General features: G+C 42.4%; 3 protein-coding genes and 1 long non-coding RNA gene across 4 annotated transcripts in view; 3 read left to right on the forward strand and 1 right to left on the reverse strand.

Moving 5' to 3' along the window:
* The first annotated feature begins 205 nt into the window (after window positions 1–205).
* On the forward strand, window positions 206–3,087 carry LOC310875256. Its single transcript, XR_014570626.1, has 3 exons — window positions 206–243; window positions 2,320–2,510; window positions 2,738–3,087. It is a non-coding gene; the product is annotated as an uncharacterized lncRNA (long non-coding RNA).
* A 3,180-nt stretch (window positions 3,088–6,267) lies between these two features.
* On the forward strand, window positions 6,268–11,290 carry LOC310876066 (low affinity immunoglobulin gamma Fc region receptor II-like; the record flags this gene model as incomplete). The annotated part of the gene is made up of 6 exons (XM_083789513.1): window positions 6,268–6,304; window positions 6,519–6,569; window positions 6,898–7,161; window positions 7,808–8,074; window positions 9,268–9,390; window positions 11,229–11,290. Exons 1-6 carry the CDS (start codon window positions 6,274–6,276, stop codon window positions 11,288–11,290), a joined length of 798 nt encoding a protein of 265 aa, XP_083645639.1. The 5' UTR covers window positions 6,268–6,273.
* A 778-nt stretch (window positions 11,291–12,068) lies between these two features.
* Window positions 12,069–12,953, reverse strand: LOC310876067 (oxidative stress-responsive serine-rich protein 1-like; the record flags this gene model as incomplete). The annotated part of the gene is made up of 1 exon (XM_083789514.1): window positions 12,069–12,953. One exon carries the CDS (start codon window positions 12,951–12,953, stop codon window positions 12,069–12,071), a length of 885 nt encoding a protein of 294 aa, XP_083645640.1.
* Window positions 12,954–14,886: 1,933 nt separating this feature from the next.
* The window catches only part of sh3gl2b (SH3 domain containing GRB2 like 2b, endophilin A1), a gene marked incomplete at both ends in the record, with an annotated part of 50,594 nt that continues 45,061 nt past the window's right edge, over window positions 14,887–20,419 (forward strand). Inside the window, one exon of the mRNA XM_083788988.1 lies at window positions 14,887–14,931. Coding sequence (XP_083645114.1) covers window positions 14,887–14,931 — 45 coding nt within the window. The remainder of the gene's footprint in view (window positions 14,932–20,419) is intronic.

Consider the following 20,419-nt stretch of genomic DNA (forward strand, 5'->3'; position numbering starts at 1 on the left):
GATACGAATCGTATCGTGAGTTGAGTGAATCGTTACATGCCTAGTTTCAACCAATCAGATTACTTCCTCGAAACGACCTGTTGTATAATAAAGTATTATGACGCTTGTACACTACATACTAACGGTCTCATATTTGGTTGCTAGGCACCCCTCAGAGTGTTGGTCGGGCTGATGACAGCGGGTACAGCGGGACACTCTCCCCAGAGTCCCCACTGACCTCAAGCGATCGGCATTCTGACAAGGGTGAGTGTATGTCACCTTATTATGACTACTTTATTATAGTGCATTTTCTAACGTCTGAACCTATGCTGTAAGCCAGTTGTGTCAAAGCGACAAACAGTATAAAGATTGAAAGCAGGAATCTTAATTTAGCTTAAAATGTTATATTGCACATTATCACTTAACCACTTGAACAGTTGAACCCTAGCATCCATTCTTTGCTTTTCTTCCTTATTGAAGACACTAGTCTTCTAGAACAGTGTTTCCCAACCTTTTTTGTCCCAGGGAACACTTTTCATAGCCTAAAAATCTCGGGGAACACCTAGGGGGGGGGGGGGGGGGGTGTATATAATATATATATATATATATATTATAGTAAAAGTAAATATATACGTAAAAGTAATATAATAAAATAAAAACACACATGACAGCACTCATCAAATAACGAGAATGAAAAGGACAGAGACAGTGCCTCAGTTTAAAAAAAATGCTCATATGCAATGTGAAATGCCACCTAATCCTTTTCCTTGTCTTTATTATGGGCCAACTTGTGAAAGCGGCATGCTTTTATTGTGCAGGGTCTCAGTTCTCACAGCCTGCTTATTTTCACGTGCTGAAAATAGCTGATCGACAAGCTCACAACGCGTTGCGTCCCCAACGCGTTGTGAGCTTGTAGATCAGCCATTTTCAGCATGCAAGCATAACACGTGTACGACGAAGAATAAATCACTGCGCTTCTGTGGAGGGAGGGAGATATATTTTGTTGGCCGAACGAGGCGATCATGTTTGGACATCTATGGACAGCTATTTTTCGTGGCACATTATGTTTAATCACAACAACGTCACGTTTACTTTACGTGTTTGGGTCGGGACTACGAGAATCTAAATGTTTGGGCTAGGTCGGGACATGTAGGACTGTATGCGTTTGCTGTCTATGTGCATGTGGCTGCGCCCTGCGCGCTCCAGTCTTTCTGGAGGGAGCGAAATGTAGCCTCTTCTGCATGCATCTAAGCATTAACATTTCAATGGCCGAGGGTCGTTAGTCTATTGTTCCGTGTTGATGTTATCGCACGTCTAATGGACGTGTGACAACAACGACGCAACTATAAGAAGCCTTCGGGGGAGAGTTAGTGTTCCGCCTGATTTGACAGAAAGTAACACTATAACTTAATTTCGGTCAAATTACGCGGAGCACTTGGACACATCAAACGGAGCACCAAAGCTCCGCGACACACAGGTTGGGAAACACTGTTCTAGAAGACTAGTGTCTTACAAGAGCCTTTGTAAGGGTGATTTAACCACCCTTGTGGTTACGGTATGAGTCTTAGGTTATACCGGGTGATAGAGAGAGAGACGTGGGTACCAGATTTGCACCATGCAATCTTGCTGTAGACATTTCTAGATAAATGATATCCACTTTTACGTGGATATCATTATTTATTTACTTTATTTTGTAAAGCTCATTTCTCGCTTTCTCATTTCTCGCTTTTCCATTTCTCGCTTTCTCATTTCTCGCTTTCTCATTTCTCGCTTTCTCATTTCTCGCTTTTCCATTTCTTGCTTTTCCATTTCTCATTTCTCGCTTTCTCATTTCTCGCTTTCTCATTTCTCGCTTTCTCTTTTCTCGCTTTCTCATTTCTCGCTTTCTCATTTCTCGCTTTCTCATTTCTCGCTTTTCCATTTCTCGCTTTTCCATTTCTCATTTCTCGCTTTCTCATTTCTCGCTTTCTCATGTCTCGCTTTCTCATTTCTCGCTTTCTCATTTCTCGCTTTCTCGCTTTTCCATTTCTCATTTCTCGCTTTCTCATTTCTCGCTTTCTCTTTTCTCGCTTTCTCTTTTCTCGCTTTCTCATTTCTCGCTTTCTCATTTCTCATTTTTCATTTCTCGCTTTCTCCTAAGTTGCAGAAAAAAGCTGTTTTTCTGGTTCAACCCGCACATCCTTAGTGTCTCCTCACTAGACACTACCTACTTTGTATTAATTTATGGGGAGGGGAAGAAAAAGTGGAGAGATGGAAGGTTTCTGCCCGACAGAAACGATATGTACATAATATGAAACTCTTTTAAAACACATTTAAATTAAATTGATAATGTCCTTTCAGATCGTAACCTAAGTGGAGATGCCACTCAGGAGGACACATCGTTCAACTCGTAAATTGTCCTTTCCACGCCTCGTCTGCAGCACATCTACACCACATGCTGTGCAGTAGGGAACACGACACATCTCAGACAGTAAACTTTGAACTTGAACCAGACCATTATGAACGATTCAGAATTAACAGAGCAATAGAGGGTATGCGCATGCTTATAAAGTAAATGGCACATCGAGTGGCAAAGCAACATGCAAAGTGGGTTTAACATTGTTTAATGTCGTTTAATGCAATCAGATGGGACTTTTCTGTGTGGATGTATGGGCTGTCAAGGCCAGAAAGTAGTTTTTTGCCACTCAGTAGGCGTTCCTGCATAACTTCCTGGTTTGAGGATGATGTCACGTGCATACCCTCTATAGATCTGGAGGAGTTTCTTACTTTCTTTGTATGTGAAATATGAGTTTGAATACAAAATAATTGAAACAATGTTATCAATGTAATTGTAGTAAACATGGAAGATATTACAGTGGAACTATGTGGAAAAATCTAAATGATAAGTAGGTCGGGTGAGGCTTGGTGTCAGAGTCTATCACCACTAATGGGCGGCAGTGGCATAGGGGGTAGAGTGGCCCCTGAGCAGCCGAGTGGCAACCGTGAGGTTCCCGGTTCGATCTCGGGTTCGATTCCTCCGCCATCAGTTATCCAAGTAACTGAGGAGTGATCAAAGGAACCATAACTCACTTTTTGTGAGCTTTTGGCACAAACTGTACAAGCCGTTTGTACTTACTACTTAGACATGCATGGCTTAATCATTGAGACGGTGTTAGTTGTGGCCTTGGCTGCAGTGATCATCTTGCAGTGAGACAAGCATAATGCTACTGGCAGGATCAACCAGGTAGGCCCAGGTGAGGCGCGGCCGGGGGGGGGGGCTGCGACGTCCGTGAGGCCAGACCGCATGGGCCCAGCGCGGTGCGTCCCGGGGCGTGGGCTGAGACGCTCGCCTTCTTCCCCAGCTATATATTTCCTTCAAGCACACAGATATCAGCAAACTTACTGTATTACATGCATCTGTAGCAATATGTCATCAACTCACCTGTCCATTCGTTCGCCTAATCGATTCCTTTGCATCGTCCTTTTGCATGTTTAACAGCTATAAATAACTGGATGGCTCAAAACGTTCTGCAGCTTAACCCTAGTAAAACAGAGACCCTCATCATCGGCCCCGAAAGCATCGCTAATGCCATTCGGCTATCCCTGGGCCCTTTGGCTTCTAATATTAAAGACTCTGCTAGAAACCTGGGTGTCTTCTTTGATAGCCACATGAATTTTAAGTTTCATGTAAAGATGCTCACCCAGTCTTGTTTTTTCCACCTACGTAATATCTCTAAAATAAAACCACTCCTCTCCACTCAAGACCTAGAAAGAAATATTCATGCATTCATCTCTTCCCGACTCGACTACTGTAATGGACTATATACTTCCCTCACCGCGTCATCTATTCGTCAACTACAGTTAATTCAGAACACAGCCGCCAGGATTCTTACAAACACCAATTGCAGATCACATATCCTTATCACACCGGTGCCCGCTTCACTTCACTGGTTACCCATCAAATCCAGAATCAACTTAAAAATTATTTTAACCACTTATAAGGCGTTAGATGGGTTGGCCCCACCCTACATCTCAGACCTTCTGCTTCCAAAACATAATGCAAGATCACTCCGGTCTTCAGACAAGGGCCTACTGGAATATTCCAGCAACTAAACGGGTAACTAAGGGCGACCGGGCATTTGCCGTAGCTGCTCCCACACTGTGGAATGCCCTCCCCCTTTCTATAAAGAACGCAGAGTCTGTTGACATTTTCAAGAAGTCGCTGAAAACATATTTATTTCGTTTCTATTTTGAGCTGTGATTTGTCTACCTGACCTTTTTGTACAGGCCAATGTTTTGTTGTCTTTTTTATTTTGCTTTTCTTCTTGTGGTGTTATTAATCTTGTGTTTTTAAATTGATTGTTTTTTACCTTGTTGTCCACTGTACAGCACTTTGTAACTGTTGTATGTATCAGCAGAATTAGGGAAAACTGGGACATTTTTGTTTTTTTTATCAATTCTTATTTATCTCAAATGTTCACTTTGTATGTCCTTTGTATGTGTGTTCTTCCTTATTCTTTTCTCAAATTACTTTTCAATGTGTGTTTTGTAAGAGCACTTACAGATGGTTGCTGTAAAAATTCTAAGCTTATCACCAGAAATGTATCCATTTAACATATGAAACTGTCCCTCTGCTTCTTTTTTTTTCTTCGCGCAAATACTGTCGACCGCTACGAACTTTCAAATCTCTGTTCTTTCTACTCCGCTCCATGTGGTAAACGAGTGTAATACTTTATGGTGTCGTCCACTCACAGTTGACAGTTTTTGTATTGAGTTGTACTTGAGATGTACTGTAATTCTGCAAACTGTTAATAAATACTTCAATCAATATGCACGGCTGTCTGTATTTGCCTCAATTTGTGTGTGTGTGTGTGTGTGTAACAAGCCCTGGTTCTTCTTTTTCTGATATACATTTCCATAAATAAATAACGGGGATATAGTACCTCACTTGATTGTAATGATGCTTGGATTTTCTTTCTTTCTTTATTCAATCAAATTATTTGTGTTGAGTTAGTGTCATACTGTGACACCAATTTAACACAAAAAGGTATAGTGTTCAAGGGACAAGAATGTGGCCTCACACACTGGTGGTCAAAGTGCCAATAATTTATTTTATAGTATAAGAAGAGTATAAGAAAACCAATGTTTCGGCATGCAGACGACTGCCTTCTTCAGGGTATGATTTGAACACAAACCAGAAACCACAACAGCACATATCATGGGCTTTTGTGGTTTCGCTGTTCGAAACGTCCTTTCATGCAAGACTTCCTGTTCTCTTCTCTTCTACTAAAACGATAATGAAAGCATCTCTACAGGGCAGTGAAGAAACTTGAACTTGAACTTGCAGTAGAGGACCGTGGTTGGTTTGCCACCAGCAACAACCACTGAACATCTTTTCCACTGATGCAGAACGCAACGCCTACAGCCCACCACTGAACTTAAAGGTTGTGCACCCAGTTAAACCGCTTGCGGTTAACAAACAGATGTTTCCAAGCCACTTGCACAGAGCTGTTTGTTCCGAAACAACTCACAAAGGTGAGCTGATGGTGGTGTGCAGTGAGCGTGTTTTTGAGCAATTGAATGAGTGTGTGTATATATAAGATCTTTATTGTCACTGTATGAGACATACAACGGAATTCCGGTTAGTGCAACCATAACATATAAAAGTATCAACAGAGAGAACACAAAGGACAAAAGAAAGAAACACTGTTGGGGCAACTTCATGGCATAAAACTGTTAGTCCATCATAGTCCAGTCCAGTCAAGTCATCTCAATCCATTAATAAGCAAAATAAAATAATATATACTATATACTATATACTATATTACTAGCATGCAGTAACTTTCGTCACTCAAACATCTGCATAGTGTTTTATTTTTTTATGTTTATAAGAAAAAAAATCTGAACCTTTTATTGATAGCAACAGATAGGAAACAGAGTGACATGCAGAAAATTGTCCAGCTGGCCAAGGAATCCCATAGAGTTATGTTCCCCCCTGTTTGTTTTAAGTCTCGCCAGTCACTACGAGTTGGAATAAATATACCAAACAAACTATTCCAAAGAATTACTTGAAGAATTCATACGCCACATCAAAGGCTTTTATTAGGTCCTAAAATGATGATGATGCAGGGAATTGTTTTGGTTCATTATGATTCCGGTTTGGGGGTTCCGGCCAGATGACTACAAAGCAGACTACAACATAATAAGTAATCATCCGCTCCCGAAATGATGTGTCTCCCATGCTAGGTGGGAGGAGACTGTCAGTGAGTGACTGTCATGACAGTCAGTCAGTCAGTCAGTGAGCAGCGACACAGGATGAAGCAAACATCACTCTACCTTCTAGTCTGTGAGTAGAAACACTACAAATATTGTACTTGCCTATTGGTTAATGTACATTTTTCTTCAAATCCTAAAATGGCCAATTCCACTCCCCTATTCTTTCTCTTTCTCTTTGTCTGTCTCTCTCTCTCTCTCTCTCTCTCTCTCTCTCTCTCTCTCTCTCTCTCTCTCTCTCTCTCTCTCTCTCTCTCTCTCTCTCTCTCTCTCTCTCTCTCTCATAGTGGTTAATTCCATGGTGAATGTCTCGACAGAAGTTGGAGATGTTCTGAGACGTAAGTCTGTCTTGAAGTGTCTTCTACTGACCAGGTGTTCGTATCATCCATAACTATCAATGGAATTAGGCAACTCTAACAATACATATAATATATGTATTGTTAGAGTTGCCTAATTATTTGATTTTAAAGCTGCAATCTTATTTGAATGAATACAACCGTTGAACTTGGATCTGAGTATACGGTAGGGTAAACCTATACCTCTGGTTTCGGGTAGGGCTGCCCTGAAGCTACAAGTGCAAATAGAAGAAGTAGGTAGGAAGGTAGAAGTTTCAACTTCCTTCTCTGTCTCTCTGACGCCCCCCCCCCCCCCCCCCCCCCCATGCAGCCTCCCTCAGACTCAGTCCGCAAAGATCTCAGTTCTTTAGATACGAGTCTGTCTCCCTGAGCTGCGAGGGCAGGTCTAACTCTACCGTGTGGAGAGTGAAGAGACGAGTCCAAGCCAATGTCATCTCGGAGTTGTGCGGTGGGCGCTGGGGGAAGATGAGCGCCACAGGATGTGCCACAGTTTCCATGTACCCTTTTGACAGCGGACTTTACTGGTGTGAGTCTTCCGAGGGAAAGAGCAAAACCGTCGGTATCACCGTGACTGGTACGTTCAGCACATCAACAACCATGTGTTTTATTTGTTTTATTGGGTTTTTGAGGGTGCTAGCCCCTCCTATGCCCATGTTTAAGTGTGTATAAACCCAAACAGTGAAGACAAAAGTGTGTATTAACACAAACATTGAAGACAAAAGCGAGGACGCAAATTGTGATTGGCTGGCATGATTGTCAAGCTTCCGCAATGCTTCCTCAAAAGCTTGCTTTAGCAGACAGTGGCCTTGTGGTTAGAGTGTCCGCCCTGAAACTGGGAGGTCGGGGTTCGATCCCCCGGCCGCGTCATACCAAAGACTGTAAAAATGCGACCCAGTGCCTCCCTGCTTGGCACTCAGCATCAAAGGGTTGGATTGGGGGGGTCAAATCTACTAATCAAATGATTCCCGAGCGCGGCACGGCTGCAGCTCACCGCTCCTTGGCTGCGGCTCACCGCTCCAAGAGATGGGTCAAATGCGGAGAACAAATTTCACTGCGGTAACGTGTGTGACAAATCGTATGACTTTGACTTTGCTTCCTCTCGAGATACACACGCCCCAGAGCCGAAGGAGGCGTCCACCTCTTTATGTCTATGGTTCAGACAGAGTGATGTAACCTCAGTCAAACGTTCTGCCATTCTGCTGTTATCTATCATTGTTCAGATGGTGCTGTGGTCTTGGAGAGCCCTGCACTTCCTGTGACGGAGGGAAGTGAAGTCACTCTGCGCTGCTGGTCCAAAGTCAATGCAACTGCTAAACCATCCTCTGACCGCCCAGCTGAGTTCTATAAAGACGGATCCCTCGTCGGGGCTGAGTCTACAGGACAGATGACCATCCACGGAGTTTACAAGTCTGGTGAAGGATTCTACACGTGTAGCGTCTCTGACCTTGGAGTGTCGCCAGCGAGCTGGATGCATGTGGGAGGTGAGAGTTGTGTAATAATTAGGCTAGGGCTGGGACTCTCATATCATTATGAATATACTATGTTTCAATTAAAACATATTTTGGTGTACGAGTGAATCAATGAGTGAGGTTTTATCTAAATTTCCCATTCACTAGGCCAAGCAAAGCGGTCTGATCGGCTTCTTCTCCCATTGCCGTGCACCGGTATGATTGGTTTGCCTCAAATCCATCCAGTGAAAAGGTTTCTGGGGTGCAAAAACAAAGTGCGATTAAACTGCGTTAATTAATCAGTTAAAGTCCCAGCCCTAGTAATAATATGTATCACATACTGTATATCCACACCATAAGGATAATCCAGCTCTCCTTCCACTGTCCTACATCGGTTTCAGATTTTTTCAAAACCTTGCACAACATTTTACACATTATCTTTATTATCATATAATTCAAGATGTAGAAGTCACATCAGGTGTTCTTAAGGTTTACTACAGATTTACAAACCTTACACAAATTGGTACACATTATCTTTATTATCATATGATTCAAGATGTAGAAGTCACATTTATATTCATTGACTTCCAAAATGTGCTGTCCCCTGTGTAGCCAATCCATCCAGGTGTATATCTTATTTATTTTTTCGGTTAGTTATATTCTCAGTGTTTTATAGAGTGGGCTTTAAGAGCGGGGTTGGGTAGTGGGGCCCTGGGGGGAAGACACTAGATGTATTCTATGTGTTATATATTCAGCTATACTATAGTTAATTATTTTTGTCCTAACAAACTAAAAGGCCCTTGACAATGAATGAATAATTTACGGCATATGTAGACGAGCAAATCGGCTATTTTTAGATTTTAGATTTTTAGATGATAAGAGCGCCCCTCACTTCACACGGGTGTGATTTGTTTTTGTAAAACCCCCAAAAATGTTTGTTATATATTTTTTCATCATTATAAAATCACACCCGTGTGAACCGAGTGGTGCATCTCCCCTCTCTCTCCCCCCCCCCCCCCCCCTCCTCTCTCTCTCTCTCTCTCTCTCTGTTTCTGGCGCCCCCACTGGCCCCTACTGGTACATACTGGTGCTCATTAACCAACACATAGGTTAACCAACCAACACAGGTCACAGACATTGCTGTTCCTTGGAGTGGTTGCACCACTCAAAAATAACACATAAATATCCATTCAATAATAAGCTCTCTTTGCGAGCAGGTTCCGCGTCTGTAGAACACAGTTCTCCACCGGGAGAGGAACAGAGACCTCCCTATGTGGTCGTAGGACTCATCGTTGTAGGACTTGTGATTCTACTGAGCATCCTTCTGGTCCTGCTCTACTACAGAACATCCAAAGGTGACAACTGCTACATTAGATGGATAGAAACACACCGCATAGCATAATAGAGATTTAAAACGTTCAAATATTTATGTTGTTGTTTTTTTGTTGTTTTTTACAGATCCACGTTGTGTCAGGTATATATATGTACAGTAGACTATAAACACAACAGCAGTAGATTCCATATTTTCTTCTTCTTTTCTGCTAAATCTAGGCACTATCTTTTAATTACAGATACATTCAGTGCCAGGGAACCAATCAGGGCTCAGCTAGAACCAATCAAAGCAGTGCTGATGATGATTATGACGACGTGTACTTCCCACTGCAGCACGGTCAGTATTTGAACCAAACATGTTCATTAATCCATTAAAATAGCAGATGTACCAGCTTTTTTATTTTTTATCTTTTCGAATCTTGAAAATTTGAGAATTACTGATTTAGAAGGCATTTGTAGAATCGGCCTCAGGTCTTGTCTATACAATCTAAAATGACACGGATGCTTTCCCAGTTTTAATGGGTTAAACTTAAAGACACTTCTGATAAGTCCTTCTGACAAGGACAGCTGCTTCCACTGTAGTTTGAATCTAAATGGTTTTAGAACTTTATAGCTGGAATTATGGCTGAAAACAGTTGCATTAAGGTCCGTCAGTTCAGATGTGTTTGTTTTTCCAACTAATTAGTAGGCAATTGAAACCACTTGTCCACTCATGTTTATTTTATTTACCTTTAGGCACTACAAGTGTCTATGACGTGATGAGGCAATCTCATGCCAATGGAATTGGTACAGTATATGACTGCACTGTTTAAATGTTGCCATGTGATAGTGTTGTCCAGAGTTATTCAATGGAATAGTAGGCTACAGTATGACTGACTGTTTAAATGTTGTCATGTCTTACTTAGTTATTCATATTCTGAGACCAAGTGATTGTTGAGTACATGTTTTTGTTGTGTTGTGCCTGTGCTACTTAAATCTGTAGTCCATAACGTTTTGTAGTGAATAAAATGTCATATTGATGTATATATACATTTGTGATGTATAGTGTGTATATGTATAGTAGAATATTTGAATACAGTAGCCTATAAACTAACTGGTTGTTTGTCTCCCTACAATTCTAATAGAATAATAGATCATGTGGTTGGATAGGACACCTACTGGCTGACAAGTGGTATTGCATGAAGGTGTTCCTGTACTGTACTAGTTCAGCAGTAGACTTTTCAGTTGGGTTTGAATCCCAGTTGACAGTTACCGATTACACCTTTAATGGATCACACACATGCTGCAGGTTGCTGGGGCACAACACCACGAAAGTAATTACTGTATAATATATGGTAGTGTACAGCACCTGGCCTGAATACATTTGTGTTTATTATTTTATTTTTCTCAATGCATCAAAAGACAATGTGTTTGATGGTTTTCTTGACATTTTTGCACATTTGACAGCTTCTGCTCATGCACATTTAGATTTTGACACCCTTATGCTAAATTATATAAGGCTTAAGAGGTTATACGACTGTTTACCTTAGCTCTGGTCCATAGCTTAGAAGGAGCTATCCATCTAACATTCTAGACCTGAGCTAGTTTTACCTGTACTTTCGGTATTATTGCTTATTGTTCCATTTTTATTTTCTTGCTATTCTAGATTGTGTTGTTGTATTAGCACACTCTCTGTGGATTCTGTCCCACCAGCATTTATTTGACTGATTGTACCTGTATGAGTGAGTGACAAATAAACCCTCTTAAACATGTTTTCAAATGTTTTTAAAACACAGTAAGTCTTTTTACTCTCCGAGTCTGCTCCCATGGATGGAAGGCGTGCACCTGACATGCTCAAATACCTAATGTCTATTTCACATAGATCTGGGCTTTGCACTGACCACACTGAAGAAACAGTGTGGGCTTGAGTTGCTCACTAAGTAATACATGATGATGAGGATGTACTATTAACCCACATGCCATCACAGGGGGCAGAATAATAAATACAAAACCTTTTGGGGTTACTCTATAAAATATCGCGGAATTACTATAGTCCCATGGTTGCCCCAGAGCCATTGAAAGGACAGCCAGGTCACGTGGTTCATATGTAACTCATTTGTCAGGCTAAAAAAGCCCATAAACTCCAATGCATTCCGTAAACTTCGGGACTTATCAATCCAGCCCTTTGTCACTCTTCGCCAATAGAGGTCAATGTAGAAGAGCCGCCATTGGACTGGCCCCATGAAGTGAACAGAGTTGTCATACAACTCTGAGTTGCCTTAATGGCAACCACAGCAATAACTGTCTAAACAAAACTATACAAATAAAAGTATTTTGTGTGGTCTGGCAAAATAAAAATAAAAGCCAGAGGTGGAGTATGCAAGGATGCAACGTCATTGGCCACTTTGAGTGGCAGATGGGGAAAATGCTCTCGCCGGAACATTATTTACTATTTTCTGCCACCTAACCGCAAGCACGGGAGCAGTGCATGTTCGGACTAACGGGACTTCGGAGTAGTTCCCCGTTCGACACGGCAACTCGCTCGCTCGGTTGTCTCACGTGGCTCAAGTTCTTCCTCAAGAACTATACTTTAGGCGAGAGGCACAGAAGCAGGGCGTGGTTATGTGCACAACCCATATAGGCTTTCAGTCTGAAGAGATGAATTTTCAGACATAATGTGGCCATCTATGATTTATATGATAATAAAGACCCTAAACTTGTTTTAGGTGTACATCATCTCGGCCATGTGTGACATTTTCTTGGGGATGTAGAGGTAATGCTCCATGTAGCCTGAGAGGTCGTCTATCGTGATGTCGTCGACGTAGGCCCGCGCCTGCTCTGAGCAAGAACGGGGCGAGACCGACGACAAAGACGATGATGGCATAGCTGGGATGCTTTTCTCATACTCTGAGATAACGTTGCGAAGCTCCGTGAAGGAGTAGACCTGGACGTCAGAGGCCTCCGCGACCACGGGTCTCTGAGGCATCGACGCCACGGGTCCGGACGCGTCACGGGCACCTTCTTCTGGGCTGCGGACCTCCGTCGACGTCCCGGTGCTCCCACTGTCCCGGGTGATAACGACGGTAGGGATCTCTCGGGGCGAGGAAGAGACCGCACTGTTCGATTCATACCCCACAGAAACTCTCGACATCGACGAGATGTTGTCAGAAGATGCCGCCGGCTCTTTGTGATAATCGGGAGGTCTTCTGCCAACGAGCTCTGTGGCGTCGGGCCCGTCGGTCATGAGGCGCTGGCGTTTGGGGCAGACGCTAGGTGGCAGCAGCGCGGGCGCTGCCACGGCGCCACCATAGGTGAACGCGGATGGATGTAGGACGTGGAATTCGGACCTGCTATTCGTCCGGCTCCTGGAGGCTCCTCTGGGCGACGAGGATGGCTTTCTGACACAGACATGCCAGTCGTCCCTGGCGTGGTGACTCGGTTTGTTGGGTTTTTCTCTGATGGGGTCGGGGAAAGCCCGCGGTACCACTCTGGATGCCACACCCTCTGGCGCGTTCACGGCAGTGGGCAGGCTCTCGACGTCTACCCTCAACTTCTTAAAGGTCGCGTGGAGCGTGTCCTCTTCGCTGTCCTTCTCCCCGGCATCCATAGCGAGAGAAAGCTGCTCTGACCAGATGGGCGATCTGTGTGTCTCTCTGACTTTTTCTTCGATGGCTCTGTGTATGGTACTTTTTACTCACTCGTTCGTTACCCTATAGTGCTAGAAGTAATAATGGTCTGATCCTACACCTCCTTATATAGGCTTGCCAAGCTCTGATCTGACATCACAACACAAACCTCATGCCTAACACAATATGAACCTCATGCCTGCAGCCAATGGGAGGAGACCGAAGGGCAGACCAAGGATGAGCTGGAGGGTTTATATCTCCAACATCTCGAACGCCTCGGGACCCCCCGGGATGAAGTTACTATAATGCTGCTCTGGAAGTCTGTTGCCCCTGTGACCCGACTACGGATAAGCGGTTGAAGATGGATGGACCGAAGGACATCAGCCACATTTAGCAGATCTACAAGCTCACAATACATCCCCAATGTCTGTCCTTGTACCTTATTCCCCATATATGGGCATATACTGAACATCAGGGATATGCACGCACACACACACACACACACACACACACACACACACACACACACACACACACACACGCATATCAAACTGGGCCCTGGGGGTTGTGGTAAATTAAAAGGTTTGAGAACCACATACTGTCTACCACAGTCTGATACATTTTTACTCCTGTAGTAGATTCAACTTACCACATGAGGGCGCCGGTGACAGAATGTCAGCCGTGAGCCTGTTATACGCTGTCCATGGTCCTGGAACCCCAACCCCCCTCTCTCCTCTCCCTCTTTCTCTCCCACCCCCCAAACTTTCCTTTATGCTTTAAGATTCATGATTCTGAATCCATTCCAAGCATTAGTTTTGCACAAAGAATACACTCCTTGGGCTAAAAAACAGCCATAGCCACTTGCCCAAATGCCCACATTTGTGCTGACCTCATCACATTTTGTCATACGTCTATGGCCTGCCGTCTTTACTCCTGTTTAGTAAATGTATTTTACCGCACGGGGGAGCCGCAGTGACAGACTGTCAGCCGTTATCCATGGTCCTGAAACCCGTCTGTCTGTCATCAGTCTGTCTGTCTGTCTGTGTCGGTATGTAATCACTGTGCATTTCACAGTGCACACATGACTAATGCTTTGGCATTAAAACGCGTATGTTTTCTCATGCCAATAAAGCCATTTGAATTGAATTGACAGACTGTTAGCTGTTGCATGACGAATTGAACATGGTGGAACCTATTGTAAACGAGTGTAATGCTTATGGTGTCGTCCACAGTTAACAGCTAGTTTTGCATTGAGTTGTAACTTGTGCTTGAAATGTACTATACTATATTATGCTCCAATCTGTTAATAGTTAATACACACTTTACTTCATTCATAGCCGCTGTCCAAGGTCCTGAAACAGTCCGTCCGTCTGTCTGTCTGTCTAATGTCGGTATTATGTATAAATGAATCACAGTGCATCTCGTCGTGCACTCATCAGTCACGGGACCGTTTGCAGCACCAGAGAGAGAGAGAGAGAGAGAGAGAGAGAGAGAGAGAGAGAGAGAGAGAGAGAGAGATGCAGCACAAGAGAGAAAGCGGTATATGGTGGAGGGAGGGGTTTTTACGTCACAGGAAACGTGGTGAAGCGTTCCGGCAGCGCTGACCCAGCCCCCCACCTGAAAATAGATCCCCACCCAGGCAGCAGGCGGCCAGCCTATCCGCTGCAACAACCATTCCATCCAACAATCCAAGCACACTCACGACATATTATACACCGCTGAGTCCCAAACAGACACAGCAGCTAACTATAGTGGGGGGGAGACAGAAAAACAAAAACGGACGCACTGCATATGTTTTAACGAACGCCAGTCAGTATTGTAATCCGACATTAGCGTTATTGTTCTTTATTAATTGAGGCTGCAGGTGGAGTTCATTATCGGCGTAAAAGACAAACCCAACAACAACGCAGAGATATGTCTGTCGCGGGGTTGAAAAAGCAGTTCCACAAAGCTACCCAGGTAAGATGACTGAGACTGGCTGTTTGTTTTAGACCTCGTACCGTGCGAACGGCGAACAATGCATTAATGATGCGCGTGGCTGATATTGGTAGCCTATATACGACGTCTATACCGATGGTAAATAAAGCCGCACACATCTCTTATTAATGCATGCTGCTGCTGTTGCTGTGTGTGTGTGTGTGTGTGTGTGTGTGTGTGTGTTCTCGTGTTTTTCCATGTATCATGGCCAGGACACGGATATATTGACGTGTTTATATTTGATGCCGTCCTATAGAGAAGGGACCATAATTCATATTAGGGCTGTATATTGTCGTGTCCTCGTGCTCCTGCTATCCATCTTCTCATCAGCAGCATCATGTCAATGATGGCATGCAGGGAATCAGGGATGATATTATGCAACCCGAGAGAGGATACCGAGCCAATGCATACATATACATTACTGTACATTGTGCTATTGTATAACTGGGCCTATTATTTTATTATATGTAATGTAACCGACTTTCACCGTATAAACGTCGACCCGATCTGTTTAGGTTTTAACCACCATTCACGTTTCCACCGTAGAATATATAGCAGTAAGGTTTTACTGTGTATATTATAGCTTATCAGACATACGTGTTTTTTCGAGTCCTGAAGGAAAAAAGGCGGGTGTTGACAGAAACGTGTATAGCTGGATGTTTTTGAATTGAATTTAGGGTGAAATTATTGCAATTATCAAACCCAAATCAAAATCACCATGTCGTTTCACATCAATTCAACTTGAATTCATGTGATTTATGTTCATTTGATTTGATTTGTGTTGTGTCGATGTGTCATAGTGATATTGTTGATTTGGGTTTGATTGGTGATTCTGTGTTGAATTGTGAAATTGGGGTTTTTGTGCTGAATTAATGGTGTTGTGACATCATGTGTGATTTGTGCTGGCCAGATGTGTGGTTATGAGTACAGAGATCCTCTGACAGAGGAGGGGGGGAAGCCTTCACACGCAACTGGGATTTCCTCCCATCATCCATCCACACACTACATGACTACACCCTCTCTCTCTCTCTCTCTCTCTCTCTCTCTCTCTCTCTTTATTACATAGGCCTACCATACAACCTTTTTTTATGGTTTCTTTTTTGGCTTCATTCCCAATTGGAAATAGAGGAGAGTAGAATGCAGAATGGATAGGATAGAATATGATAATACAATGTAATATAAAAAGGAATACAAATATGTCTTTAGGCTCTGTCTCTCTCCTTAAAATTAGACAATGGTATCAAATGGAGGGATTCTGTGGCCTAAATGCATTATATCAAACTGGTGGTCCTTGAAATGGTATAAACATTGAGAATGACTGCTTTGATGCTATACACACAATGTGTTCAGCCCCTGGACTACCCAGATTAGATTAGTTTTCATTGTCTGTATTGTCCCAGAGGGGCTAGGTTTTACAGCCTGCAGGTCAACACAGAAACACACAAGAAACAGAAGCTGTAGTGGTTATCAACCTTTTCAGGCCCCCCTCTCTCCCTCCACACAACAACACAACATATGCAGGTGAACACAATAAATCTCCAAAAGACATCCAATGTACAACACACATCAGTCAGTGAGGCAGTTGGTTTATTGCGGCAATGTTGTATCTGCATCCAGATGGCATTGTTGTGAAGTGTGATGATTGAGGAGGTGATCACTTGTCATCTGCTATATTGTGACTGTGCTACAGTGGGTGAGTGATGATGGCTCGTCTGAGGTTAATGATGTCCTGGGAGTATGTGGGTGTGAGAGGACCAATGATTTGTGTGATGTGATGCCGCCGAATGTGTTTGTTAGCAGTGTTGTTTTCGTCGACTAAAACTAAGACGAAAAATGTTCGTCAACTACATTTTTCCACTGACGAAAGCTAAATGGAAACTACATGAAAACTAAGCTATGGTGACTAAGACTAAATATACTGACGATTTCGTCAACAAATAAAAACTAGACAAAAATGTTAGGAAGGAACTATAGTGGACAAGAGATCCAGTATAAGTCATTTTACCCTTGGTTGCATGCTGCGACGCGTTGTGAGCTTGTAGATCTGCTATTTTCAGCAAGTGTAAAAACAGTCATTACGAAGGCATCAAGGCCCTCAAAATACATTTTTGTCTACTAAATCACCTGTAGATTTAGTCGACTAAAATCTTGTGATATTTACTTGACTAAATCTAGACTAACACTAAAACATTCCAGGTGACTAAAATGTGACTGAAACTAAATAAAAACTATTCAAAAGACTATGACTAAAACTAAAATCAAAATTTGCTGCCAAAAAAAAACACTGTTTGTTAGCAGTGTGCTCTGAGCTTACAGATAAAATGGAGTATTTGCTGAGATTGTGTGAACACTACAGATGCAATGTGTTGATCAACACTGGGCAGGGGTGGAAAGTAAGTAACTAAGTATATTTATTCAGGTACTGTACTTGACACGAAACCCTAGGCTGGTTTTTGTAGTTTGTTTTCCAATTCAGGTTAAAAACTACAGCAGGGTAAAACCATGGCTGCATCACACTGAACTTATAGAGCTTCACAGTCCCGCACAAATATGTGTGGACATTATTGAATGAGCACAAAAATATAATTTAGAGAGAGAGAGAGAGAGATTTACTAGTGAAAGTGAGAGGGAGTGTGGAATCCGCGCAAAAACTGAGGCAAGCTCAGTTTATTATTAAATCTATAAGTTGTGTCCATGTTGACACAGAGATGTAGCAGTCTGCTGCATCAGCGTTTCAGCCAAACATTTATTATTTCCCAAACACCGGCTATTTTCAGAATGCAACCAAGCATAAAATGACGTCTTTTAGTTTCACTGGATCTCTTCTCCACTAGTCCCTCCCTAACATTTCAGTCTAGTTAAATTATGTGTTGACGAAACTGTCAATATATTTAGTCTCAGTTTTAGACGACATATTGCTTTTCATTTAGTATTTATTTCCTTTTCCCATGTGAAAAAAGGTATACTCGGCGAACATCTTTCGTGTAGTTTTAGTCGTCGACACTAGCAGCACAGAAAATAGGCTAATAATGATGAAGCGACAGATAAAGCCCTTTTTCGGAAGAACCATTTAAGGAGAGTCTAATCTTCTCCAGTTTTACTCAGTACAAGGTGTCCCTGATCCAGTGAGTGTGAGAAGGGGAAGTGGGCGATTTCCAGCGTTGGGTTTCTGATATGAAGTAGAGTAGTCATGACGACAACTTTTTTTTTGTAGGAACACTTTTATTTGTAACACCCACGGGCAAATCATCGAAGCGGCTCACTTCAATCAGCGCACAAGGGAAGGGGGGGTCCTTGAAAATTGCCCTATGACACAAATTGTTTCCCCGGTAACAAGCATGCACGTGCACACGCACGCAGGGCTCTGCCTCTATTCATTCCCTGTAAGCATGTACATTTTATTTAAGGTATGAATGAATGAATGAATGAATGAATGAATTTTATTTATATAGCCCCTTTCCAAACATAAAGTTACAAAGTGCTTTGCAGACAGGTTAGAAACGACAATCAAAAACATCAAGAACATCAGAAATAACAAAGCATAGAATCACATCAAAAAACATCAAGAAAACAATAAATAAATATATACGTACACATATACATATATATATATATATATATATATATATACATAGGCCTATATACATATACACACATATAAGTAAAACTGAATTAAGAAAAGCATTTGACATACAGGTGTGTTTTTAAAAGATGTTTAAACTGTCTCTGCTTGCCTGAGAGCCAAAGGGAGGGCATTCCAGAGCGATGGTGCGCGGACCGCAAAAGCCCGGTTCACCTCGGGTGACGAGGTGAGTTATGGGTGGAACTAGAAGGGCACTATCTGCAGATCTGAGGCTGCGCACCGGCCTGTGGGTTTTTAGCATGTCCGTGATGTAGCTGGGGGCATATTTATTTAAGAAATAGAATTGGCCCCAATTAGCCATGTGCATGTGACTGAGGTCAGCTTGGCACTTTTGGGGGTCCTTGACACAAGAAGCGTTTGAGAACCATGAGCAGTGATGTAAAGTAACATTTACTTAAGTACTGTACTTAAGTAGAGTGTGAGGAATTGTACTTTACTTGAGTGTTTCCAATGCTTTTACTTCTACTCCACTACATCGATTTGAAAGGTTTAGTTATTAGTTATACTTTGTAGATTTTGATTATTATTACAAAACATACATTAACCACTTCAGCCCTATATATACATTTCTGCCTTTTGAAAATAGCCGATCTACAAGCTTACAATGTGTCGCATCAGATTAGTTGATGATATGTATTCGGCCGCTGACCACCATCTAAAAATGTTTTGAACCAGGGATCCCCCCCCCCCCCCCCAGAAGCATAGATTTGAGTTTCGAAAACGTTTGCTGTAAAGAACATATATATATATATATATATATATATATATATATATATATATATATATATATATATATTCATTCAAAGATTTGCTCTCGTTTTCACGATTTTTCCAAAAATAGCATATCTCCAAGCTCGTAGCTCTGCACTTGGTGCCGCACTGTGAGCTCATAGATCTGCTATTTATCAACAGTCTTAATGGGTTTTCTAATGGGGTTTTCTAAGGCACTGAGAAGAGAGGCTCCATACAAATCCACCGTTTCTCTTCCCTGGTGCTTTGTAGCACAGCTTGTTTTAGTGGCATCGTCGTCCCACAAGCACTCACCCTGTCATCGGTTATTTACTGTTTACTATCTGGCAAGTCCCTCTGGAAGAGAGCGTAAATAAATGATAAATTATGCAATGCTAAATTCTTCTGTGCAGCTGGCTGGATTATAGACAAGCGCATGCATGCACGCAGACAGACAGACGGGTAGAAAAGCAAACAGTGTGGGTGTGTGTTTCCGTCAGTCCTTAGTGTAAATCAAGATGTCAATTTAATTGATTTCATGTACAGCATCAGATCAGCCTATATTCCCATGTTTCTGTCTGTCTGTCTGTCTGTCTGTCTGTCTGTCTGTCTGTCTGTCTGTCTGTCTGTCTGTCTGTCTGTCTGTCTGTCGCCATTAAGGCTTGGTGTGATCCAGTTTATCACACACACACACACACACACACACACACACACACACACACACACACACACACACACACACTCTCTTCTGGTGGACTGCCAGTAGGACAAAAATCCAGACTCAAATCACATGCGCGTCTGGCTATAGCAAGGCTAAGTAGGACATACTGCAAAGAATTGGTTCTGGTGGGTTGAACAACACCAACAATGTGCAAATGAATTAAATTAATTTAAAAAAAGACAGTGTATAGTAGAACAGTGGAGAAAACCTTCGCCCACTGCTGAAAAGCAAAAATATATCGCTGTGAGAAACTACGACTCAAACTACTACTCAAATCAAATGTTATACTTGAGTAAAAGTACCAATACTAAGTAAAAGTCCGTAATTCAGAATTCACTTGAGTATTTGGTATCATTGTTATGGTTCAGCTAGTATAA

The sequence above is a fragment of the Protomyctophum parallelum genome (genome assembly GCF_964188405.1).
Source record: "Protomyctophum parallelum genome assembly, chromosome: 18".
NCBI lineage: Eukaryota > Metazoa > Chordata > Actinopteri > Myctophiformes > Myctophidae > Protomyctophum > Protomyctophum parallelum.